We start from the raw sequence: 26,702 nt of genomic DNA, 5'->3' as shown, positions 1-26,702 counted from the left end.
TTTCTTTTTTTTAAAAGAGATAGGGTCTTACTCTGTTGCCCAGGCTGGAGTGTAGTGGTGAGATCATAGTTCACTGCAGCCTCCAACTCCTGGGCTCAAATGATCCTCCTCGCTCAGCCCCCCAGATAGCTGGGATTACAAGAGTGCCCCACAATGCCCAGCTAATTTTTTTTTTTACTTTTGTGGAGATGGAATCTCACTATGTTGTTCAGGCTGGTCTTGAACTCCTGGCCTCAAGTGATCTTCCCATCTTGGCTTCCCAAAGTGTTGAGATTATAGGCGTGAGCCACCAGGCCTGGCGTAAGTATATTTTTTTTACCACAGGGGTATAAAACTAGAAATTAATAATAAGAGGAATCCCAGAAAACACACCAGCACATGGAAATTAAACAACATACTACTGAGCCACCAATGGGTAAATTAAGAAATTAATAAGGAAATAAAAAAATTTCTCCAGCCTCAGCCTCCTAGGTAGCTGGGATTATAGGTGCACACCACCACACCCAGCACATTTTTGTGTTTTTAGTAGAAATGGGGTTTCACCATGTTGGCCAGGCTGGTCTCGAACTCCTGACATCAGGTAATCCACCTGCTTCGGCCTCCCAGAGTATTGGGAGCATTTTTCTTTTTTCTTTTTTTTGAGACAGAGTCTTGCTGTGTTGCCCAGGGTGGAGTACAGTGGCGCCATCTTGGATCACTACAAACTCGGCCTCCCATGTTCAAGCAATTCTCTTGCCTCACCCTCTTGAGTAGCTGGGGTTACAGGCATGCACCACCGTGCCTGGCTAATTTTTGTATTTTAGTACAGATGGGATTGGCCAGGTTGGTCAGTGTAGTTTAACTCCTGGCCTCAAGTGATCCACCCACTGTGGCCTCCCAAAGTGCTGAAATTACAGGCGCGAGCCACTGCGAATGGCCTATATTTCTACTTCTGTGAAGAATGCCATTGAAATATTGCTAGAGACTGAGTTGAATTTGTAGTTCATCATGGTTAGTATGGACATTTTAACAATATTAATTCTTCCAGTCCATGAACACAGTACATTTTTTATTTTTTCAGAGACGGGGGTCTCACTATATTGAGCAGGTTGGTCTCAAACTCCTGGACTCAAGTGATCCTCTCACTTCATTCTCCTGAATAACTGAGACTATAGTCATGCAGCACTATGCCCGACACATTTTTTTTTTTTTTTTTTTTTTTGAGACGGAGTCTTGCTCTGTCGCCCAGGCTGGAGTGCAATGGCCCGATCTCGGCTCACTGCAAGCTCCGCCTCCCGGGTTCACGCCATTCTCCTGCCTCAGCCTCCCGAGTAGCTGGGACTACAGGCCCCCGCCACCACGCCCGGCTAATTTTTTGTATTTTTAGTAGAGACGGGGTTTCACCGTGTTATCCAGGATGGTCTCGATCTCCTGACCCCGTGATCCGTCCGCCTCGGCCTCCCAGAGTGCTGGGATTACAGGCATGAGCCACCGCGCCCGGCACATTTTTCATTTCATATTGTACTTCTCAGCTTCAAGGTTTCTGTTTGTTTCTTATTATTTTACTTTCGCTGTTAAATTTCTCTGACAAATGTCTGAATTGTTTCTCTATGTTTTCTTTAAGTTCTCTGAGTTTTCTTAAAACAGCCGTTTTGAATTGTTTGCCTGCCAGACCATTCATTTGCATGTTTTTAGGATAATTCATTGGCATTTTGTTCTATTTGACGAGGCACGTTCCTAGGCTATTCTTATTCCTAGATCTGCGTCTCTATCTATGCATTGGTGAATTAGGTGTTTATTACGGTCTTTACAGCCTGAGTTTGTTTGTGACCATTCTATTTCAGTGGGCTTATTTAGAAATTGAGTGGACTGACTGTTGTCTTCCATTTCAACACTAGGGGGTACCCTAAGCCCAGGTTAGAGGCGAGTCTGGCACTAGCTTCACTGCTGATGAAATGTCGGACCTGGATGGGGCAGGTGGGAGAGCCACAGAGGGCACCTGGGCCCTGTGGAGAACCAGCCAGGCCCTCAAGGCCAGAGGATCTGTGGACCATGCTTCCTGCAGCATGGTTGCTGTAAACAGTGTCTTTGCTGCAGCATCTCCTCTGGCAGGGATGGAGAGCCACTGCCAAGTTCCTTGCAGTGGCTGCCCAACCCCACCCCTTCTTTTTGTCTTTAGCTGGCCTTAGGTACTTGCAGTGTTCTCTACGGGCCAATACAGGAGTGAGTCTTTTGTGGAGGGGCCCGGAATGATGGGGAATCTGTATGTCCACCCCTAGCTCACTTTTTCCAGTGTAAAAATCATGGGTCCAGGGGGAGTTTCCACGTGTGGTGCCATAATGGCTTGAGGGGAGGCATGTTGCAAGCACAGAGAACTGATCCCTTTACCTTCCAACCGTGGTTTTGCTTGTCTTTGTGGTCCAAGGGCGCTTCCCAACTTCACTCGTGTGTTCGAGTTTTTTTTTTTTTGGCTCTTGTGAAAGTAATTTTGTGTGTGGATAATTGCTCAAATGGATGTTTCTGCTGGGAGATAATGGCTGGAGAGACTTACTCTGCTGTCTTTCTCATCTTCTGTCATTTAACATCATTCCTTAAAAATTTTTTTGTGTTTGAGATAGGGGTTGCTCTGTCACCCAGGCTGGAATGGAGTGGCACCGTCTCCACTTACTGCAACCTCCTCCTTTCAGGTTCAGGTGATTCTCCTGCCTCAGCCTCCTGAGTAGCTGGGACTACAGGTGCAGGCCAGCACACTCGGCTATTTTTTTTTTTTTTTTTGTATTTTTGGTAGAGAGGGTGTTTCACCATGTTGGCCAGGCTGGTCTCGAACTCCTCACCTCAAGTTATCTGCCCAACTTGGCCGCTCAAAGTGCTGGGATTACAGGTGTGAGCCACCATGCCTGGTTGCACTTTCAATGGTGTAAGACTGAATGTTTTCCCTCTAATACTAAGAAAAGGGCAAGGGTGCCCACTCTCATCATCCTTATTCAATATACTACTGGAAGTTTCAGCACTGGAATAAGGCAAGAAAAGGAAATAAATACATATGGACTAGAAAGTAAGAAATAGGGCCAGGTGCGGTGGCTCACAGCTGTAATCCCAGCACTTTGGGAGGCTGAAGCAGGCAGATCACCTGAGGTCAGGAGTTCAAGACCAGCCTGGCCAACAAGGTGAAACCCTGTCTCTACTAAAAATACAAAAATTAGCCAGGCATGGTGGTGGGCGCCTGTAATCCCAGCTACTTGGGAGGCTGAGGCAGGAGAATTGCTTGAACCTGGGAGGTGGAGGTTGCAGTGAGCCAAGATCGTGCCATTGCACTTTAGCCTGGGTGACAAGAGCAAGACTGTGTCTCAAAAAAAAAAAAAAAAAAAAAAAAAGAAAGTAAGAAATAGGCTGGGTGCAGTGGTGCATGCCTGGGTGCGGTCCCAGATGTTTGGAGAGCCGAGGTGAGTGGATTGCTTGGGCTCAGGAGTCTGAAACCAGCCTGGGCAACATAATGAGATCCCATCTCTACAAAAAAAAGCCAGGCGGCCTGGCGTGGTGGCTCACGCCTGTACTCCCAGCACTTTGGGAGGCCGAGGCGGGTGGATCATGAGGTCAGGAGATCGAGACCATCCTGGCTGATACGGTGAAACCCCATCTCTACTAAAAATACAAAAAATTAGCCAGACGTGGTGGCAGACGCCTGTAGTCCCAGCTACTCGGGAAGCTGAGGCAGGAGAATGGCGTGAATCCGGGAAGCGGAGCTTGTAGTGAGCCTAAATCACGCCACTGCACTCCAGCCAGGGTGACAGAGTGAGACGCCATCTTAAAAAAAAAAAGAAAACAAAAATAAAAACAAAAAAAAGCCAGGCACTGTGGCATGTGCCTGTAGTTCCAGCTACTCAGGAAGCTGAGGTAGGAGGATTGCTTCAGCCTGGGAGGTTGAGACTGCAGTGAGCAGAGATTGTGCCACTGCACTCCAGCCTGGGCTACAGAGTGAGATCCTGTCTCGAAAAGTAAAAAAGAAGAAGAAAATAATAAATAAAACTGTCTCTATTTGAAGATGACTTGATTATCTATGTAAAAGATCTCCAGGAATTTACAAAAACGTATCTTTTAGAACTAATAAGTGAGTTCAATAAAGTCACAAGATACAAGATCAACATGCAAAATTCAATTGCATTTTTGTATACAGACAATCAACTAGTGGAAACCAAAATAAAAACCTAGTACCACTTACAATTGCTCCAGAGAAAATGAAATACTCGGACATAACTCTACCAAAACATGTACAGGAACTATATGATAAAAATTACAAAATGCCGATGAACGAAATCAAAGGAGAACTAAATACTTGGAGAGACATGTGTTCATGAATTGGACGACTCAAGACAGTAAACATGTTCATTGTCCCTAAATTGATCTACATTAATGCAATTCCTAGCTAAATGTCAGCAATTTTTTTTCATAGACCTAGATAAGCTTACTCTAAAATTTATATGGAAAAGGAAAGGCCCTAAAATAGCCAAAATCATTTCGAAAAGGAATAATAAGATGGGAAAAATCACTCTTCCTCATAAGGCTTGCTATATAGTTATAGTAATCAAGACAACATGGGACTGATTGAGGGATAGACACATATATCAATGGGAGAGAATAGGGGACTTAGAAATAGGTGTGCACAGGTATGTGCGTTAATTTTCGACAAAGTGAAAGAAGAGAGTTCTTAGACTCGACACCCAAAATGCGATCCATAAAAGAAATACTGATGAATTTTTAAATCAAAGTTAAAATCTTCTGCTCTGTGAAAGACCTTGTTAAGAGAAAAAGAAGACAAATACAGATTGGGAGAAAATATTTGCAAATCAGATATCCAGCCAAGGAGTTGTGTCTAGAATACATAAAGAATGCTCAAAACTCAACATTAAAAAATCCAGTTAGAGGCTGGGCGTGGAGGCTCATGCCTGTAATCCCAGCACTTTGGGAGGCCGAGGTGGGTGGATCACAAGGTACCTCCCAAGCACTTTGGGAGGCAGAGGCGGGTGGATCACAGGAAGATCGAGACCATTCTGGCTAACACGGTGAAACCCTGTCTCTACTAAAAATACAAAAAATTAGCCAGGTGTGATGGTGGGCGCCTGTAGTCCCAGCTACTCGGGAGGCTGAGGCAGGAGAATGGCCTGAACCCGGGAGGCGGAGCTTGCAGTGAGCCGAGATCACACCACTGCACTCCAGCCTGGGTGACAGAGTGAGACTCCGTCTCAAGAAAAAAAAAAAAAAAAAATTCCAATTAGAAAATGTGAAAAGAGGCTGGGCATGGTGGCTCACGCCTGTAATCCCAGCACTTTGGGAGGATGAGGTGGATGGATCACTTGAAGTTAGGAGTTCGAGACCAGCCTGGCCAACACGGTGAAACCCCTTCTCTACTAAAAATACTAAAATTAGCTAGGCGTGGTGGCACGCACCTGTAATCCCAGCTACGAGGGAGGCTGAGGCAGGAGAATGGCTTGAATCCGGGAGGTGGAGGTTGCAGTGAGCCAAGATCATGCCACTGCACTCTAGCCTGGGCAGGAGTAAGACTCCTCAAAAAAAAAAAAAAAAAAAAAGGAAAAGACCTGCATAGACATTTCAGCAAAAAGAATATGCAGATAAACACATGAAAAGATGCTCAACATTATTAGCCATTAAAAATGCAAGTTGGGAGTCCGAGGAGGGCGGATAACCTGAGGTTGGGAGTTTGAGACCGGCCTGGCTAACATGGTGAAACCCCATCTCTACTAAAACTACAAAATTAGCTGCGCGTAGTGGTACACACCTGTAATCCCAGATACTTGGGAGGCTGAGGCAGGAGAATTGCTTGAATCCAGGAGGTGGAGGTTGCAGTGGGCCAGCATCACTGCACTCCAGCCCGGGTGACAGAATGAGACTATGTCTCCAGTAAAAAAAAAAAAAAGAAAAGAAAAGCAAGTTAAAACCACAATGAAATATCATTATACACCTAATAGAAGGGGTACCATAAATAATAATAACACCAAATGCTGGAGAGGATGCAGAGAAGCTGAATCACTCATACACTGCTGGTGCACTCATGCATGCTGGCTCCAGTCATTCTGGAAAATACTTTGGCAATTTTTTTTAAAACTTAAAATGGGCTTATCACCTGACTTAACTATTGTACTCTTGGGCATTCTTCCCGGAGAAAGGAAAAAAGTATTTTCACATGGAAACTTGTACGTGAATGTTCATAGTGTCTTTATTTGCAATAGCCAAGGACTAAAAAGGAATTCAATGTCCTTCAATGGGTGAATGATTAAATTGCAGTACTATGAAATACCACCCCTGAGCAATAAAAAGGAGTAACTCTTGATACTTGCAACAACTTGGATGAAGCTCAAGGAAAGTTTGCTGATAGAACAAAGCCAATATCAAAAGCATACATACTGGCCTGGTGCGGTGGCTCACGCCTGTAATCCCAGTACTTTGGGAGGTCGAGGCAGGCGGATCACCTGAGGTCAGGAGTTCGAGACCAGCCTGGCCAACATGGTGAAACCCCGTCTCTACTAAAAGTACAAAAATTAGCCGGGCGTTGTGGCGCATGCCCGTAATCCCAGCTACTTGGGAGGCTGAGGCAGGAGAATCACTTGAACCTGGGAGGTGGAGGTTGCAGTGAGCCAAGATTGCACCACTGCACTCCAACCTGGGCAACAAGAGCAAAAACAAAAAACAAAAAGCAAAAAAAAACAAAAGCATACCTACTGCATGATGGCTGGGCGTGGTAGCTCAACCCTGTAATCCCAGCACTTTGGGAGACCAAGGCAGGTGGATCCCCTGAGGTCAGGAGTTCGAGACCAGCCTGGCCAAAGTGGTGAAACACCATCTCTACTTAAAAAAGAAAAAAACAAGGCTGTGCAAGGTGGCTCACACCTGTAATCCCAGCACTTTGGGAGGCCAAGGCGGGCAGATCACCTAAGGTCGGGGGTTCAAGACCAGCCTGACCAACATGGAGAAACCCCGTCTGTACTAAAAATACAAAAATTAGCCGGGCGTGGTGGCGCATGCCTGTAATCCCAGCTACTCAGGAGGCTGAGGCAGGAGAATCGCTTGAACCCGGGAGGCAGAGGTTGTGATGAGTAGAGATTGCGCCTTTGCACTCCAGCCCGGGCAACAAGAGCGGAACTCTGTCTCCAAACAAACAAACAAACAAACAAACCAGCCAACCACAAAAATTACCTGGGTGTGGTGGCGCATGTCTGTAATCCCTGTAATCCCAGCTACTTGGGAGGCTGAGGCAAGAGAATTGCTTAAAACCGGGAGGCAGAGGTTGCAGTGAGCCAAGATCATGCCACTGCACTCCAGCCTGGGCGACAGAGCAAGACTCTATCTCCAAAAAACAAAAAAAACAAACAAAAAAACCAAAAAAAACCATACATACTGTACAATTCCATTTATGTAACATTCTTGAAATAACATAACCACAGAGATGTAGACTAGATTAGTGCTTGCCAGAAGTAGTTATGGGACAGGGAGGGTATTGTGGTTATGAAGGGGTGGCAACATATACTGTTGTGACTGTGGTAGCCGCATAGCATAGAGACACACATGTGCACATCCACACCCACACACAAATGCACACATGTATGCACGCACACATGCATGTATAACTGGTGAAATATGAAAAAAGCTCTGCAGATTGTACCAATGTCGCTTTCCTGGTTTTGACACTGAATTATAGTTATGCAAGATGTGAACATTGGTGGAGGCTGGGTGAAGGGTGATGGGCCTCCAAATACATTTTTTTTTCAAGTTTCTGTGAATCTACAATTATTTAAAAATTCAAAGTTAAAACAAATGTAGTTAGTTTGCAGACCTCTGACACTGATCCTGTGAATGTTCACTGAAGTGCTGTTTGAATTTGTATCTTTGCATGTATGGTTGTACATTGATATTTCATGACTGCTCATAGCAAGGAAATTAGTGGTAACACAATTTTTGGTTTGTACTTTTTCCACATCAGAGTCCAAGACCACAAACTGTATTTTTTGATGTCTGGAAACAAAGTGGGTTAGGGGAACTGTACCCTACCTTGGTCTTTTTCTTTCTCAGTTAGGCTATGGCCCCACCCACTTTAGTGGTTTGAAGGGAATGTATTGGTTTTGTCTTTTTCTCTGCACCACGTAAAGTCCAGAAGTATCTTTAGAGGCCTGGAACTTGCTGCTCTTTCAAAAAACAGCTTTCTCACTGGTCTCCAGCGTTTCTGCCTTTCTCTCCTATACATTAGGAGTTTCCGTCTGGTCACATAAGTCAGGGAAGTGAGCAGGGTGTAAGAGGATCTCATTTATTCCACATGTATTTATGAAGCATCCTTGTGCCAGACTGGGTGCTTGTCACTGGACTTAGCAGAGACCAGGACAGGTGTACTCCTGCCTCCTTAGAACTCACGATTCAGGGGAGGCTCTTCTTAATGTGACTAATTAATGATCAAAGGGTGTGCACATTAAAATTATGAGGTAAACATACAAATTTTATGTGTTGTACATGCTAATTTCACATAACAGGCAAGACCTGAGAAGCCCTCAGAATCACGGTCCTATGCCTTAACCCTATCTGTCAGGAGCCTTAACCCCACTTGTTAGGAGCTGTGGCCGTGCTCAGAAAAGATGATGAGGATGACCAGGACAGACACTGTAGGTGTGAGGACAGGGCAGAGAAGACCTTGGTGACTGCCCAGATGTGGGATGTGAAGAGGATTCTGACCCATCCAAAGCACAGGAGACTCTCGGTGGGGACCTGAGTGACCCTTCCACTGAGCACTCTGAGTGGTGTGTGTGTGTGACCTGCAGGGACACTGATTGACTGGACCTGAGCTCTTGGGAAGGTCAGGGGTGGGTCTGTAGGACCAGAGTTGCCTCTGTGGGTGGGAAGTGGTGGGAATGAGGAGAGTGAGGGTGACTGGGAGGACTCTGGTCTGTTTTTGTCTCCTGGAGAAGTTGGGCCCTACCCTGGGAGACAGATGTTCAGGCCTCCACTTGTCCCTCAGGAGGATTGTGTGGGAAGGACTGGCAGATGGCAAAGGCCTCTGACATGGGGCATGAGGCCTGGCCTGGAGTCACTGAGAGGATTGTTCAGGGGCTCGGTTCAGCTCAGCTTCCCAGGGGCTTAGCTGGAGCTCAGGGAACAGGATGCTTTGCTCAGGCAGTGCTCCAGGCTGGGTGATGGTAGTGGTTCCAAGGTCAGGCACGGGGGTCGGAAGTTAATCATGAAAAGTTTCCACTGTGTTGTAGGCAGAGACAATGGCTTGAGTCTCAGAGGTAGGGACATTCACTGGGAAACCAGAGCAGACTCAGCCTCTCCAAGGTCATACTTTGGGTACAGAAATCAGCCCTGCCAGGGGTGTCAACAACCTTTGCCAACAACCCTAACATTTAGTCATGTGCACAGGGCTCACAACAAATAAATTAGAGAAGAATCAGGTTCTTCCTCATTGTGTCTTTCTCAGGCAGAATGGACTGGGCAGCTTTTCCCGGCAGTTTCTTTCCATCTGTGTGCTCCCTGCTGCAGTGCCTGGGGATGACCCTTCCGTGGTCACTATCCATGGTGCTGATGTCCATGAACTATTGAAGGGCTAGTGAGTTGTGATCTTCCAGTCACATCTCTTTTATTCTTTGTTTTTCTTTTCTTTTCTTTTCTTTTTTTTTTTTTTTTTTTTGAGATGGAGTCTCACTCTGTCACCCAGGCTGGAGTGCAGTGGCATTATTTTGGCTCACAGCAACCTCCACCTCCCAGGTTCAAGTGATTCTCCTGCCTCAGCCTCCGGAGTAGCTGGGATTACGGGTGTGCGCCAGCACGTGCAGCTAATTTTTGTAATTTTAGTAGAGCCGGGGTTTCGCCATGTTGGTCAGGCTGGTCTCGAACTCCTGACCTCAGGTGATCTGCCTGCCTCGGCCTCCCAAATTGCTGGGATTACAGGTGTGAGCCACCATGCCCGGCCACATCTCTTTTATTCTTAACAACTAAGCTTGTCACCGAGGAGAAGGTGGAGAGGTACTAGGGGCATGGAGAGCCCTCCGTCTCCCTCTCTCAGGACCTGGAGGGTGCTGGGACATCACTGCAAAAACTGATGCTGCAGTCAGGATAACCCTATCCAGGTGCCCATGTGTACTTTGTAGTGAACAATCATGATAAAATGGCCTTGAGAGGAGAGATGGATAGAACAAGCCCCTCTCAAAGATGCACACATCCTCATCCCAAGATCTGTGAATACGGCACATGGTCAAAGACACTTAGCAGATAAATGGAGGATGATGAGATGGGGAGATTATTGTGGTTTATCCAGGTGGGTCCAAAATAACCATACAAGTGAGACAGGGAGGCGGGGAAGTCAGTGAGGATGGAAGCAGAGCACAGAGAGGTTTCAAGATGCTGTACTGCTCGCTTTGAAGATGGAGGAAGGGGCCAAAGTTAAGGATGCAGGCGGCCTCCAGTAATTGGAAAAGGTGAGGGAACAGACTTTTCCCTGGAGCTGCCAGGAAGAACACAGCCAAGTGGACATGTTGTTTTATGCCACTAAGTTATCAATGGAGTTGTCATCTCTGTTGCCTAGGCCAGCGTGCAGTGGTGTGATCAGAGCTCACTGCAGCCTCTACCTCCTGGGCTCAAGCGATCCTCCTGCCTCAGCCTCTTGAGTAATTGGGACCAAGACACACACCAACATGCCTGGCCTGTGGGAATTTGTCAGAGCATCAACAGGAAACTGACACAAGAGACATCACCTTGTCTCATCTGACGATGTGTGCAAGTGAGATAAGGAGTCATTTAGAGCTAAATCCTGATGTAAATTTGCAGGTTGTTTTTCCTACTTCCCATCTCATGGCAAACAACCCTGGGCAATGGCAGAATACCCTCAGGAACCGTGGCTCTGTGCTTTAGTGCAGGGACCAGGCTGATTGTGGGAAGGTGACACCTGGTCTGAGTGAACCTACATGAGATCATTACACTCCCCAGGGCCCTCAGGAGGGACAGAGAACCGCTGGCCCAGGTATGTGGTGGAGCTGCTGGTGAGGCCTGAGTGGAGGGCCCTGCAGGCCAGGGAGAAGAGGAGAGAGGTTGTCCCATTGCCATGGTAGACTGCGTGAGCTTTAGGTGAGAGAGCCCTGTGTCTCTGACCTGGAATCTCCTGTGTGGAGTGAAGGATTGTTCAGTGAGATCCACTCCAGGGGGTAAAGTGGGAACTGATGGGAAACGATGGGCTAGAGTCCCAGGTAGTGTCTGGGAGGATCTTACTCCAGGACTAAATTCTGGGTCTGTCCTCACCTTGATTACTCTGACAGCCCCTCTGTGTGTCCGCTGATATGGGTAAAGATGTCCTGAGCACTGGCCTTTTGGACAGAGAAGAAACCCAGTGGCCAGGGCTACGCACCGTGGGTCCCTGGGGCAGTATGAGCACAGCCGAGCGCTCAGCTGGCTGGGCAGGGCTCCTGTGAATCCCGCCCTTTCCTGTGTAGGGTCCACCCCAGCCTGACTCCCAACCCCCTATTTCTGCCTCCCAGGGAAGAGAGACTGGGGTTGAAATAAGTTGGAGATGACATTTTCCTTGTGTGACCCAGGAGAGAATGGATATGGAGTTTCAGGCGAATTTTTGCTAAGTTCCCACTAGCAGAAAAACAGCTAATGAGAGGAAGGGTCCCCTTTATTCAGATCCTTTCCAAGTGACCCCAGGTGGGCCACAGGCCCATTCACTTTCCCTGCAAGCCTCCGCTTTCGGCGGTGATGAGAGGCCTTTGTCCTGACCCACCCAGGGCCTAGGGCAGGCTGTCGAGGTCTCCAGATATTCATCAGGGACCCCCATCCCTCCCTGTCCCCAGACCCCAGTGTCTTCTCAGGACTCATAGCTGGTTCTCTGGCTCAGGCTTCATGTCCTTCCCCATCCCCAGAGCTGGGGGCCTCGGGGACTCTCCATCAACCCACAGGAGCAGCTCCTGGAGGAAGCTAAGAAGCCACTTCTTCTTTGTGGTCCATCCGGCAGTAAATGTTTGTGTCATGTTTTAGCAATTCCTGTAAAAACAGAGAAGAGGCCTGGATCCCTCTAGTCTCCTCAGAACAGGGTGTGGCGTCTCCCAGCCTCTGGGCCCATCCAGGGCTGCTCTGGGGCTGAACCTGGCTGTGCTCAGGGGGTTCCTGCTCCCAAGCCCCTCCCTCCTCTGCTTGCCACCCCCGTTCTTATTTTCACAGCAGTTTCCTGAATCTCAGAGCTCAGCCGATGCCAGTAGGGGAAGATCCTGGGTCCCCTGGGGCCTGTGGGACCAGAACATCCATGGCCCACACTCACCTCATAGATGGAAGCTGCTGTCCTGGGGTTGGGTAGGGGGGCCTGGGCAGTGGAGAGAGGGGACATCTGTGGACAGGGAGGGAGGGTCATGGAGGCCCAGCCTGGAAGTTTCCTGTCTCTGATTGGCCAGGATTTACTTCTCTGTGTCTACTTCTGGTCATTTCCCCTCAGGAGTGACCAGCTCTGCCCCTGAGCTCAGCCTCCCATTGTGGACACAGCACCCTGACCCTTTTCCTGGCTGGGCCCACCCTGCACCCTTGTTAATGTGGACCCCTGACTGATGGTCCCAGTGTCCACTCTGCACCTGCTGCACTCCAGGGGTCTCCTCAGGTGATGGAGAGTCCCGGGGAGGGGTCAGCACAGGGCGTGGGTGGTCCTGACCCTGTAGGGAGGCTCAGCTCCTGGCCAGGGCAGGGCTAGCCTTGTCCTGTGTGTTTTGGGGGAAGGTGGGTCTGTTCTGTGCTGGGGGGCTGATGGCCCCTCTGCCCAGAGCCTGCACAGCTGAGACCCCAGTAGAAAGGGGCTGGAAGGGGACAGGCTTACCGAGAAGGCAGAGCTGTGGGAGGGACCACGGCCTGGAAACAGAGACAGGAGTGAGCAGCAGGGTGGGAGGAGAGCCTTATCCCCTCTCCAGGAAGGCGTAGGGGGTCCTCAGCTCTAAGATACCTGAGCAGCTGAGGTTGGGGAGGTGACCCATGACCCAGAACCCACAGGTGAGGGCTGACCCAAGCAGTTGGGGTCCCCTGTGTGATGTTTTATGAGATCCTCCTTGCAGCCCCCGGGAAAGGATCAGAGTCTGCCTGGCAGTGACTGGCAGGAGCGGACACTGTGGGGCTGTCCTAGGGGTTCCCAGCCACACCTGGGCTGAGAGGACACTCACCAGGGGCAAGGGCTTGGGGCTGCTGCTCCTTGAGGTCACGCTGGATGCTGGTTCTAGGAAAGGTCAGGGTCATTTGGGAGGGTGCCAGGTTAAAAGCCACAACTTTGGAGTTCGAACAGGGGACAAGAAGGGAACCCCATTTTCAAGGATGGGCATGGAGACCTCCTGTCTCCCTCAGGTTTGTGTTAGGGGGAACCCAGCAGAGGGGAGTTGAGGAAAGGCTTTAGGAAGCCACATCTGTCCTGAGCAGAGGGGAAGGACCCTCAGGCAGATGCCGGGCCAGGAGAACATTGACCCAGGGACCCAGGAAAGGGACTGAGGACCCAAGGAAGGAAACAGACCATGAGGGTTTGCCTGAGAGGAAGGGTCAAGTCCCCAGAGGCAAAGCAGGGCCACGTGTGCAGGACACGGAGGGGACCGCAAGTGTCTTGGATTCTCCTGGAACTCAGTGTCCCTGCTGTGGCCAGACCCTGCACTCAGGGCTGGTGATGCTGAAATGGGACAGTGTCCTTGTCCTCTCTCTCAACCCCTTGGCAAGAGACACAAAGGAAGCTCCAGGACATGCTGTTCTGAGGCCTAGGTTCTCCCATCTCACACCTCAGGGCCTATGGTTACCACATCAGCCATGGGGAGCACTGACCCCACCCAGTCTGTCCAGGTTGGTCCACTCCCCATTGTGTGATGGTGCCCAGGATCTGGAGCCTGCAAATCCCCCTCACTGTGTGGATGGATTCAATGAACAATGGGAGGTACCAAGTACAGAGCACGCCCTCCCTCCCTCCCTCCCTACTTCCCTCCCTCCTTCTCTCCCTCCCTCCAGGCAGCTGTGGCTTTGCTGTGTGAGGGAACTAGGGCCACACTCAGGGGTGGGGCCTTAATTGGGCCAAATTCACAGAGGAGGAAGCTGTTGAGGCAGCAACCCAGGGTCAGGAGCTGACGAGGGAGGAGCCGTGGAATAAGAGGGAAGGATCCCTGGGGACTTGGGAGGCCATGGAGAGCCTGGCCCTGAATACAGGACAAGGTCTCCTTTCTTTTGGCCTGGAGTCAGCCTAGGGGGTGGGAGAAGGATGGGAAAAAGCTGTGGTACCTTCCAGTTTTGGCAAGGAGCAGGAAACACACCAGGGCGGCCACCAGCGCCACTCCGACCAGGACCCCGGTCACGATGCCGGCGATGGCCCCCACAGGAAGGCCTGGGGCATTTTCTTCTGCAGAAAGAAGAAGGCAAAGGGGATAGAGGCCCAAGTCTATCCCAGAGGAAACCACAGGGGCCTTGCAGGGAAGGTGTGCAGTCAGGGAAGAAGGAGATGCCATGGGGCCTGAGTGTAGTCTCTTGTGTTGTCCTCATCACGGATTCCCTTGCTTTCCATGGTGGCAACATTTTCTGCAGGCTTGACACACTGGGCGGCACCAACTCATACGTTCTCCCAGAGGTGCCTGCACCTCACCCTGCTCCTGTGCCTTTTAGTCCCTCCTTCCTCTTGCATCATGCCTCTTCCCTCTGTTTCTCCTTTTCCATCCCATGACACTCACAAAGGGCAGGCCCTTGGCATCAACTCAATGCTGATAAGCAGGGATGATGTTCATTGACTGTTTTCAGGGGCCTTCCATGTGCCAGTTCCAGTGGGCACCAACCTACCTACAACTCATCTCATCCTTACATCACCTTGAGGGAGAGGGGGCATCACCCCCAGCTGCAGAGTTAGAATCTGAGACTTAAAGCACCTCAGTAAGTCAAGGAAGGTCACAGAACTTGTAAGTGATAAAACAAAATTTGTACAACATTCCAGGCTGGCCCCACGGTCAGCTGTGAGAAATCAGAACAACAAGGGGAGGAGGGGTCCTGCAGAGGTGGAGTGAGAGGGCTCAGGGTAGAGTTTGGGATTTGCTTGTGTCCAAGACACGGGCTGGGAAATAAATTTCTAGGCTCTTTCAGAAAACTGAGTGGCTTTACCCAGGGCTCAGGGCCTATGCTCCAGGGATCCACTTAGCAGAGACTGTGATTATCTTGACTGTGATTGTACTGAGGCCAGTGGCTGAGTTATGGGCGAGGCAAGCATAGGATCCACTCTTATCCACTGCGATGTTGGGGATAAAGAGCTTTTGTGTGTGTTGCTGGAGCATTCCACTGACAAACCAGGAGTACTGTGCAGGTGGGTTAGAGGCCATGTGGCAGGAGAGGTTGAGATTTGCCCCTGGATGGTAATAGGAGTCTGGGGGGGAAATGGTGGGAATGCCCGGTCCATCTGGAGCAGCGAGAATAAAGTCATAGATGATATCATCAAAGGGAAGGGGAAGCTCCTGGTCTGTGGAAGAGCCACAGTGTCCCTGTGAGCCAAGTCACAACCTTGAAGTCCTAATGAAACCCAATCTGTCCACTGAGTCTGGGTCTGAGATATTCACCTGTTTCTCCCTTCACAGGCTGTGGACCCTGAGCCTCCCAGGACAGGAGCAGCCTCTCCCCTTCTATTCTTGGTCAAGGCTGGGTCTGCCCAGGTTTGCTCGGGACAGGAAGTGATGGCCAGCTTGGGTGAGAGTCTGAGTCCCTGGACTTGAGAGGGACTGAGAGGCCTGGCCTCTGGCTATGTGGATTTGGGCTGGAAGCCTGGGCCACAGAGGAACAGAAGATACAGAGGACATTCAGCGTGACTGGGTCACTGTAGCTGGCACCCACTGGGTTCGGTATTTCACACTCATAGGGTCCTGTGTCATTCCTTGTGACACTGAGTAGAGTGAGGGTCCTCTTGCCATTGGACAGCTGCAGCCTGGAACTGACTGGGAGGCTCTGACCATTTACCCACTACAGGCAGGTTGTGCTGTGAATCTCAGGTTCACAGGTGAAGGCCACAGCATCCTTGTCCTCCTTGGGGTTGGAGTTGTTGCTGGAGATGGAGGGCTTGGGCAGCTCCGCTGTGCAGAAAACAGAGAGAAGATTGCCCTGTGTGGCACCTGTGATTCCTCCACAGGCATATTTTAATCAGAATCAACATCTCCTATTCTTTGGCCAACTCCACTCCTTAAAAGACCAAGACAGGGCTGGGTGCGGTGGCTCACGCCTGTAATCCCTGCACTTTGGGAGGCTGAGGCGGGCGGATCACGAGGTCACGAGATAGAGACCATCCTGGCTAACATGGTGAAACCCCGTCTCTACTAAAAAATACAAAAAATTAGCCAGGCATGGTGGCAGGCGCCTGTAGTCCCAGCTACTTGGGAGGCTGAGGCAGGAGAATGGTGTGAACCCGGGAGGCAGAGCTTGCAGTGAGGCGAGATCGCACCACTGCACTCCAGCCTGGGCGACAGAGTGACACTCTGTCTCTCAAAACAAACAAGCAAACAAACAAACACACAAACAAAAAAAGAGGAAGACAGATGTGTGTGTCACAGACAGATGCATGACCGTCTGAGGGCTCAGAGACTGTGAGGCTGCCTGCCTGTGAAAGAAGCAGAGACTTTCTCAACTGTGAATTAAGCAGCAGCATTGGGTGTTGGACAGACACAGGACCAGGAGTCACATCCCCTGGCACCTCTCCTGTTCCTTCCCTGATGGCTGACTGCCTGGCTGACCTTGGGGTCCTCACCTGGAACATGCTGGTGCTGAGGTCTCAGAATTACAAGGTGAGGTTATTCTTTCCAGGTATATCATGGTGACTGACATGAGACAGTGAGTCAATAAAAGGTATAGTAGAAGGCCGGGTGTGGTGGCTCACACCTGTAATCCCAGCACTTGGGGAGGCCGAGGTGGGCAGATCACCTGAGGTCAGGAGTTTGAGACCAGCCTGGCCAACATGGCGAAAAACCCAGTTTCTACTAAAAATACAAAAATTAGCTGGGTGTGGTGGAGCATGCCTGTAATTCCAGCTACTCGGGAGGCTGAGGCAGGAGAATCACTTGAACCTGGGAGGCAGAGGTTGCAGTGAGCCGAGATTACACGACTGCACTCCAGCCTGAGTGACAGAGCAAGACTCCGTAACAACAACCAACAAACAACAACAACAACAACAACAGGAAGAGTAGAATCCTAACTTAGAAAGAGGGAGGGGACATGCAGGAGCTGGTGGCTTTGGAGCAGAACCGTGTTCTCTGTCCTCAGTCCTTAATGTGTTTTCTCCTCCTGCAGAGGGCAGGTGAGGACTCCGTGGAACTTAATAAGAAATACATATGAACGTTTGCAAATGCAGAACTGACTGGTGGAAAGAGGGAGCATGAAGCTGCTGGCAATCTGGCCCTCATGGACTCTGTGTGTTTGATGGATATGAGAGAGACATTTGGGAAGAATCTTTGCAAATATTTTCTCCCATTGGACATTATGTTAAGTGAAAGAAGTCAGTCGTACAAGGACAACTACTGTACGGTTCCACGAATACGAGGTCCCTAGAGTAGTCAAACTCATGGAATCAGAGAGTAGAATGCGGACCGGGTGCGGTGGCTCATGCCTGTAATCCCAGCATTTTGGGATGCTGAGGCGGGCGGATCACCTGAGGTCGGGAGTTCCAGACCAGCCTGGCCAACATGGTGAAACCCTGTCTCTACTAAAAATACAAAAATTAGCCAGGTGTGGTGGCATGCCTCTAATCCCAGCTACTTAAGGAGGCTAGGGAGAATTGCTTGAACCTGGGAGGCGGTGGTTGCAGTGAGCCAAGATCACACCATTGCACTCCAGCCTGGGTGACAAGAGTAAAACTCTATCTAAAAAAAAAAAAAAAAAAAAAAAAAAAGAAGAAAAAAGAATAAAAGAGCAGAGTGGTGATTTCCAAGGGCTGGCAGGGAGTTGTTCCTTGGGTGTGCAGTTTCAATTATGCAAAATATGGAGGTTCTAGAGATCTACTGTACAGCTTGGTGTCTATAATTAATAGAGTTTGAGTATCTCTTATGCATAAGAGCAAAAGTGTTTTGGATTTCTAATTATTTTTTATTTTGGAATATTTGTATTACAAGTATCGGTTTAGCATCCCAAATCTGAAAATCTAAAATTTCAAAATGCTCCAGTGAGCATTTCCTTTGAACATCATGCCAGTGGTCAAAAAATTTTGGATATTGGCACATTTTGTATTTTGGATTTTTGGATTTGGGATTCCCCATCTGTAATAGTCCATTTTGCCCTTAAAAATTTGTCAGGAGTTTAGACAAAGGAGTTATGATCTCACTATAGTGAAAAAAAAAAAGGAATTTGGGGGAAATTAATTTTTTTCTATCAGTGGAAATTATTATTAATGGTCGAAAGGTCTGAGGTCAATTGGTTGCTGTAGCATTTCTCTTGATAACATAATAAGGTTTAGGTCTGCTAAATGCTGAAGACCAGCATAATCATGTTAAGCTCAAAGAAAGATGCTGACTTTGGTTTGAAATCAGTGACTCTCTGGGTAGAGAGAGAATTGTGAGTCCTGTTAGGAAGACAGAACTGGTCAGAGGGAAAGTCTGTGATGTCTCAATAATACACAGAGAAGAAAAATACCAAATTAGGAGATGTGATGTGTGTATGTCAGTAAATGTGGAAAGAGCCCTCACCTCAATTTCCTGTGCAGAGTTAGGCAAAATAGGAAGGGGCCTAAACAGGCATATGAAACACCTTCCTCCTTTTCTTTAGGCCTCAGGAAACACAACTAGAATTTGATTAAATTAGCCCGAATTGGGCAGAGTCTAAGTGAGATGCCGGTGGCTTGTGCATCTCCCCACCCGAAGACCCCATCTTACGATAATGGCATCATCACGAGGGACACAGGTGTGTGTGGAACAGGCAGTGGGCCCATCAGACAGCACAGGGCTGGCCAGCTCCACCTGGTCCCAGGAACCACCAGTATTCCCATTACATGTATGTTACAGCCTTTGTAGTTGTCCCACAAGTACAAAATATAAAATATGCCATTGTCAATACAAAATATTGAATGTGAAGTTGAATATGCTTTTCCACTTTTTTTCCCCACTCTTTTTTTTTTTTTTTTGAGGCAGAGTTTTGCTCTTGTTGCCCAGGCTGGAGTGAAATCGCGCTATCTTGGCTCACTACAACCTCTACCTCCCAGGTTCAAGCAATTCTCCTGCCTCAGCCTCCTGAATAGCTGGGATTATAGGCATCTGTCATCATGCCTGGCTAATTTTTTGTATTTTTAGTAGAGACAGGGTATCATCATGTTGGCCAGGCTGGTCTCGAACTCCTGACCTCAGGTGATCCACCCGCCTCAGCCTCCCAAAGTGCAGGGATTACAAGCATGAACAACCACGCCCGGCCTTTTCCCACTCTTCTAAAACTTTGCTGTTTCAGGCCGGGCATGGTGGCTCATGCCTGTAATCCCAGCACTTTGGGAGGCCAAGACGGGCAGATCATGAGGCTGGGAGGTCGAGACCATCCTGGATAACACGGTGAAACTCCGTCTCTACTAAAAATAGAAAAAATTAGCCGGGCATGGTGGCGGGCGCCTGTGGTCCCAGCTATTTGGGAGGCTGAGGCAGGAGAATGGCGTGAACCCAGGAGGCAGAGCTTGCAGTGAGCTGAGATAGCATCACTTCACTCCAGCCTGGGGTACAGAGCGAGACTCCTCTCAAAACACACACACACACACACACACACACACACAAAATTTTGCTGTTCAGTTTTGGAAGTTTCTACTGACACACCCTCAAGCTAAAGATTCTTTCCTCAGCTGTGTCCAGGCTACCAGTAAGCCCATTGAAGGCATTCTTCATTTACCTTACAGGAGGGTTTCTTTTTTTATCTCCAGCATTTCTTTTGGTTCTGTCTTAGAATATCGATCTCTCTGCTTACATCACCCATCTGTTCCTGCATGGGGTCTACTTTTTCCATCATAACCTTTACTGTATTAACCAGAGTTGTTTTAAATTCCCGTTCTGCTAATTTCAACATCCCTGCCACATTTGAGTCTGGTTCTGATTGTTGTTCTGAGTTTCAAATTGCATTTTTTTTGTTTTTGCCTTAGTCTGTCTTGTGCAGTTTTGTTGAAAGCCAGACATGATATTCTGGGTAAAAGGAACTTGGGTGAGCAGGTGTTCAGTGACGCTGTGGTGAGTGTGGGGAGGGAAGGGTTCTGTGGTCCTGGATGAGGTCTGCAGCCTGGGCTGTGAACTTCATAAGTAACTCTCTGTATTTTTGCCCCCTTAGGTGGGACATGATGGCTACAGGGGGCTGGAGTTGGACATTTACCCACTGCCAGGCCAGTTAGGCTCCCATAAAACCCCAGCAGGTCAGGCTCTGGTAAAAGTTTCTCTTAAAGGCAGCTGTTGCTAAGAAGAATAGAATTCACGGAGATCTTTCCAAATAGTTCCTTTCCCCCTCCCGCTTCAGGAAGGAGGAGGGGATCTTTGTTGCCTATTCACTATGAGAATCTGGTAGCTCTAGGAGTTAAGACTCACAAAAGAGTCCCTCCTTGTCCCAGCCCCAAGATTGATCCCTCCCCTGGAGTGTTTAGTTTAACTCTGGGGCATGTCCACGCTGAGCCTCCAGCAATTTGTCAGTTACAGTTCGGATTTCCGACCCCAGCGCTGGTTCTGCAGGGTTTCTGTCCCTGGGCTTCTGCCCAGGTGAGGTGTGCTGCTCCATCTTTGCCTGTCGGTCTCTCCAATATGCGGGGCAATTAACACCGAGGCCTAGCTTCTCTGAGGGATCTAAAAGAGTTGTTGATTTTTCAGTTTGTTCAGTTTTATACTTGTTGTTATAACTGAGTGACAGATTTCAAGCTTCTTACATGCCAAATTAGACACCAGAAGTCTCTAGGGAATGACTGGAGGATGGGAGCCCCATAGCTGAATGAGGGTGGAGTCGGGAGGGAAATGGGTGAAATGAGCCATGAGCTTTGGGGACTGCAGACCTCTCCTCTTGCCTCTGACCCCTGGTGAGTCATTGTAGAGAGTGAAACCACTTTTGCAAAGATTAAGATGGCGAGAGTAAGCTAGCATGGCTGACTTCATCTGGCTTCTAGCCTCAGGGTGGCTGTCCTTGCTCATTCCTGGGCACAAGCCAGGCTAACCAAGGGAAAAATTCAGTGTATAGTTTAACTTTGAAGCAAGGATGATTATAGTCCCTCCCTAAAACTAACTCCCTCTTTGTCAAGGATTGCCTTTGTAAACTAATGAAACATTACGAGATTAGCATTATGGGAGGGTCACAAGATTTGTGACTTCCCTAATTGCTCCCATAGATAATATCACTATTGTAGAACCTGAGATTGGTCTTTTGAGATGTTTCTCAGACTTTTGCATTCTGGCAACTGACTGACTCCACCTGGACCGTGACCCATGATTCAGTGGTCTTGTGGCCCCCACTCAGAGGCAGTTTCAGCACACCAGGATCAGTTGCCACATCCCTATGATTTTATCCCCAACCAATCAGCTTTCCCCATTCCCTAGTCCCCTGCCATCAAACTATCCATGAAAAACTCTAACCTCAAGCCTCCAGGGAGGCTGATTTAAGTAATAATAAACTCTTGTCTTACTGTTTGGCTCACTTAGCATTAATTAAACTCTTTCTTGACTGCAATATCGTGGTCTCAGTGAATTGGTTTTGTCTGTGCAGTGGCAGGAAAAACCTGCTGGGAAATTACAAGAGTAGGTGGAGGAGTCGCTCGTCCCTGTCCTGTGGCCTTTTCCACATGTTGGCCTCAAGAAGGGAAAGAGCCCTGGGTGGGGACACAGTGGAAGCTCATTCTCCTGGTGGCCTGGGGACACTGGCTCATGATGAAGCCTGGCAGGGGCTCTGATCCAGCTGATTTCTGTGCCATTTTTTATTGCCCCGGAGGTGGGCCAGGCCACAGTGTGAGTGGGAAGGGAACAGAACAGCCAGTCTTGTTAGAGGGAGTTCCTGGGGAAGACCTAAGGGTGGAGGAAGCTGTGCAGGGCAGGGGCATCCTCACTGGTGTGAAAGGGGAGGAAGATAAGAGACAAGGGGTAGCAGAGATAGCCAGAGATTACATCACAGTGAGCTGTGGGGACTACGGTGACCTCAGAGACCCCAGGGACCAGGAGACCCCTGGTTATTCTAGAACCAGTGTAGGGACCAGCCCCACAGGGTCGGTGGGTCTCTCCCCATGTGCGGAGACGAGAGAGTGTAGAAATGAAGACACAAGACAAAGAGATAAAAGAAAAGACAGCTGGGCCCGGGGGGATCACTACCACCAATGCGCGGAGACCGGTAGTGGCCCCGAATGTCTGACTGCGCTTTTATTTATTGGATACAAAGCAAAAGGGGGAGGGTAAAGAGTGTGAGTCATCTCCAATGACAGGTAAGGTCACATGGGTCATGTGTCCACTGGACAGGGGGCCCTTCCCTGCCTGGCAGACGAGGCAGAGAGAGAGAGGAGACAAAGAGAAAGACAGCTTATGCCATTATTTCTGCATATCAGAGACTTTTGGTACTTTCACTAATTTACTACTGCTATCTAGAAGGCAGAGCCAGGTGTACCGGATGGAACGTGAAGGCGGACTAGGAGCGTGACCACTGAAGCACAGCATCATAGGGAGACGGTTAGGCCTCCGGATAACTGCGAGTGGACCTGACTGGTGTCTGGCCCTCCACAAGAGGTGGAGGAGCAGAGTCTTCTCTAAACTCCCCCGGGGAAAGGGAGACTCCCTTTCCCGGTCTGCCAAGTAGCGGGTGTTTTCCCTTGACACTTACGCTACCGCTAGACCTCTGTCTGCCTGGCAACGGGCATCTTCCCAGGCCCTAGTGTCACCGCTAGACCAAGGAGCCCTTCTGGTGGCCCTGTCTGGGCATAACAGAAGGCTCGCACTCTTGTCTTCTGGTCACTTCTCACTATGTCTCCCCAGCTCCTATCTCTGTATGGCCTGGCTTTTCCTAGGTTATGATTATAGAGCGAGGATTATTATAATACTGGAATAAAGAGTAATTGCTACCAACTAATGATTAATGATATTCACATATAATCATATCTAAGATCTATATCTGGTATAACTTTTCTTGTTTTATATTTTATTATACTGGAACAGCTCATGTCCTTGGTCTCTTGCCTCGGCACCTGGGTGGCCTGCCGCCCACAAACCAGGACCAGGGAGACCTGAAAACCTTCCCACAGATGAGCTGTGCCAGAGTCCCATGAGATGCGGTTCTTGGGGTGGCTTTAGGGGCAGGGGTTAGAGGAATGCAACAAGGATCCCGGCCCCTGGAGGGACAGGAAACAGATGTGGCCAGAACCTTATAGGATTCTGCATCCAAGATCCGGTCTCTGAAGAGTTTAAGAATTATTCATCATTCATTCCTTCCCTCCTTTGTCAGAGAACTACTGAGTGTGTGTCTCTCACTGGGCCCTGCGCTGGTGCAGGGTGTGAGTGGGGAGTGTTTTATCCTCTTGTGGGAGTGTCACTGACACATCAGGAAACACAGGATTTCAGGTCGAGTGAGGGCAGTGGTGCGCATCTGAGAGGGAGGCCCAGACATTCCTGGCACTGACTCTGTTGACACAAGGGATTTAGTTCTAGGTTAGGCTAATGTGTTAGGCTATTTTTTGTTACTATAAGGAAATGTCTGAGGCTGGGTAATTTATAAAGAAAAGAGATTTAATTGATGCAGGGATCTGCAGGCTATACAGGCATGGCACCAGCGTCTGCTCAGCTTCTGGTGAGACCCAGCAAGCTTACAATCATGGTGGAAGGAGAAGGGGGAGCAGGTGGTGTCATGTGGCAAAAGCAGGAGCAAGAGAGAGTGTGGAGGTGCCACACACTTTTAAAGAACCAGATCTCCTGTGCACTCAAAGTGAGAACTGGCTTGTCACCAAGGGGATGGTGCTGAGCCACTCATGAGAAACAGCCCCCCATGATCCGATCGCCTCCCACCAGGCCTCACCTCCAACGTTGGGGATCACATTTCAACATGAGATTTGGAGAGGATAAACATCCAAACTATATCAGGAAAAATTGATTAATTTTCCATTTGCCCCTTACTCTCCAGACCAAAACCTCCCCCTCTGAGATGTGGATGCCCAAGAAAAAGGAAAGAGAACTTAGGACCGGTCTCAGGTCTGCAGATGTCTAATAATAACGCCAGCCGCCCCCTGGTGGAGAAGAGGCAGCTGGGGCTGCAGAGAGACCTCGTGTGACTCTAATCTGACACCTTTGACTTATGTGACCCTAGTCGGTGACTGTGTCTCCCTGTTCCTCAATTTTTTTTCAATAAGTAGGATAAGTGCTATTTGGCTGTGAGGTTGTTTGTGAATTAATCTCAAAATATTTACAATTACTTGACCTCAGCTGTGTATAGAGGAGCTGCCCAAATGAACAGCATCTATGCTTATTTGCCTCCAAAAGAGAGGTCCCTGAGTCTGATCCCTTGCGGAAAAGGAGCTGCTGGGAGCATCTTCTCTCTTCTTTTCCTCCCCCTGGGGATACTGAACTTCCCATGGAGTCATCTAAGTTCCCCTGGGCAGTGGGCTCATGCCCTAGTAATCTTGTCCATCTGTTCACTCCATGCTGAGTCTCAGGTGAAGGATGAGGCCCTGTCCTTGCCCAGAAGAGGTTCTTGGGGCTGGACCCTGGCTGGTGACCAACTCCAGGAGCCACCACTCTCAGACAGCTGGTAAATTCTTGCTCCCAGTCAGCCCTGCCCAGGAGGCCTCACTCAGCCCTGGCACAGGATCCCTAGGGTCCCCAGGGTCACCTGGAGTCAGGAATCTGGGACAGGGATTTGCACAGGGGCTCAGTTCTGGGAAGAGTTGAGCTTCTCTCTGAGAATCCTAGGGGGAACCCTCAGGCCAGGCCCTGATCCAGTTCTCCAGGGTCTTTCTTAGGGTCAGGTCCATGGGGAGACCATGGGGTTCTTTTCTGACACTGACCTTGCCCTGCTGAGTCCCCCCATCAGACTGTCCTTCCTCTGCAGCGAGTGTCTGCAGGGTCTGGATGCAGGAAAGGAATTCTGATCTGTGGAAGTTTATCTCCCCCATGTGTGTCCTGCACTAAATGTCCAAACCCTGATACAGGATGTAATGCAGAGAGGGCCACAGGCACAGCCCAGGCCTGACAATCCCATATGTGGGAAGTAGAACTGACCCCCAACACCCAGAGGTCATGTGGAAATACTCACGGTATACATGGAACTGTCCAGTTGCTTCTTCATTCACAAGATCTGACTTTATGACTTGTAGGGTGTAGAATCCTATGTCATTCTGGGTGACATTCTGGATCAGCAGGGATGCATTGGGGTATATTGTCTCTTGACCGCTGTATGCGGCCCCTGGGGTAGCTTGTTGAATTCCTACTGCATATGCTACAATTAGACTGTTGCCATCCACTCTTTCCCCTTTGTACCAGGTGTAGCCAAAAAGATGCTGGGGGAGATTGTGGACAAGTAGAAGCACCTCCTTCCCCTCTGCGACATTGAACGGCGTGGATTCAATAGTGAGCTGGGCACTGGTGGGCAGGTTCCAGAAGTTTAGAAGTGAGGCTAGAAGGGAGAAAGCATCAGTCAATATTGGGACCCATGTATTGGGATGGAAAGATGGGGCCCTGGGTCCTGAGAGAGTCTCTTCACCCTTCAGCCTTGGAGAGTGTGTGTGTGTCCCACTTGGTCAAGGTCAGTAGTGTGACCTTTCTTTCTTCAGCACCTCTGACCGTGGCATTTTCCTGTTTGGAATCCCCTTCCCCAGGGGTTTGCATGCCTCCCTCCCCACTGCCCTCAGATCCTGCTCACATTAGGGCATCCTTGGGAGACCCTTCCCCTGACACCTCCTCTAGAGACCCTGGGTCTTCCCTTTCTGACCTTTTTCTGCTCTGTTCCCTCCAGGGCTCTTGTCAACACCTGACCTCACATTCTAGATCTCTTTGGGTATCTGTCTTCATCTCTGCGAGAGTGTAAGCTCTTTGAACACAGAGACTTGTCTGATATTTGTTGTACACCAGTGCCTAAAATTTGATTGCAAATACTCGTGGATGAGTTAAGGAGTGGTGGTTATTTTGCAACTTGTGGTTGGTGGTCAAGGACAGGGTTTAGTGCCCTGGTTATATTTTTATTTAAAGTATCACCCTGATGTAATTCTTATTCTTATCATTTTCTAATTGTAGTGACCAGTAATGATTAACTTGGAAAACACGATCAATGGATTTTCCTCCCTCTTATCAGTCCCAGTTCAATGTGATTGTCTTGTTGTGACCCGTGTCCCTCTCTGATGTTCTCTCCCTTGAGGCTTCAGCAGAAGCCTTCTGTCCCCTATCAGAGCCCCATCCTCCCCAGGAGACCCCAGCAATTCTCTGTGATCCCTCCTCTTGCCCACTCCCAGGAATCCTCCACTCACCTGTGAGCAGAAGCCCCTGCCAGGGGATGCATTCTCTGTGGGGAGAGGCTGAGGGGGGCCCCATGGTCTCTGCTGCCTGCTCTTTCCTCCTCTGTGGAAAAGAGCCTGGGCTCCAGGAACGCTGTAGTCAGGCCTCTGTGACTTAGGCTCTGCTGTCCTTCCTCTTTCCATGCTGAGCCTCCTCCCAGGGCAGGAGCACTTTCTAGGGTCATGGGTGAAGCTCTGCCCAGGTCACCTCTCTGTCCCGTCCCCTCTCAGTTTTGCCTCATTTTCTCTTCTTCCTTTCTCCCTTCTGTCT

The 26,702-nt window shown here is 49.2% G+C and overlaps 2 protein-coding genes across 3 annotated transcripts in view; both read right to left on the bottom strand.

Annotated features, from left to right (window-relative positions):
• Window positions 1-26,702, bottom strand: part of LOC100976543 (CEA cell adhesion molecule 6) — a 910,921-nt gene that overhangs the window by 849,329 nt on the left and 34,890 nt on the right. The window contains 2 exon segments of the mRNA XM_034946101.3: window positions 15,159-15,406; window positions 15,792-16,070. Coding sequence (XP_034801992.2) covers window positions 15,159-15,406; window positions 15,792-16,070 — 527 coding nt within the window.
• Window positions 11,627-26,558, bottom strand: CEACAM3 (CEA cell adhesion molecule 3). Of its 2 annotated transcripts, XM_057300630.2 has the most exons (7): window positions 26,405-26,558; window positions 25,198-25,557; window positions 14,251-14,368; window positions 13,164-13,216; window positions 12,827-12,858; window positions 12,284-12,349; window positions 11,627-12,009 (listed from the first exon to the last, which is right to left on the bottom strand). In XM_057300630.2, the coding sequence occupies exons 1-7, from the start codon at window positions 26,466-26,468 to the stop codon at window positions 11,944-11,946; spliced, it is 759 nt and encodes a 252-aa protein (XP_057156613.1). In that variant the 5' UTR covers window positions 26,469-26,558; the 3' UTR covers window positions 11,627-11,943. The 2 variants fall into 2 exon arrangements, with proteins under 2 accessions (XP_057156613.1, XP_057156614.1); XM_057300631.1 differs by lacking the exons at window positions 11,627-12,009; window positions 13,164-13,216 and having other exon boundaries at window positions 12,285-12,349; window positions 26,405-26,468.

This window comes from Pan paniscus, chromosome 20 (genome assembly GCF_029289425.2).
Source record: "Pan paniscus chromosome 20, NHGRI_mPanPan1-v2.0_pri, whole genome shotgun sequence".
NCBI classification, from domain to species: domain Eukaryota; kingdom Metazoa; phylum Chordata; class Mammalia; order Primates; family Hominidae; genus Pan; species Pan paniscus.
Note: the sequence above shows the minus strand (reverse complement) of the source record. Positions and strands in the feature narration are given on the sequence as shown.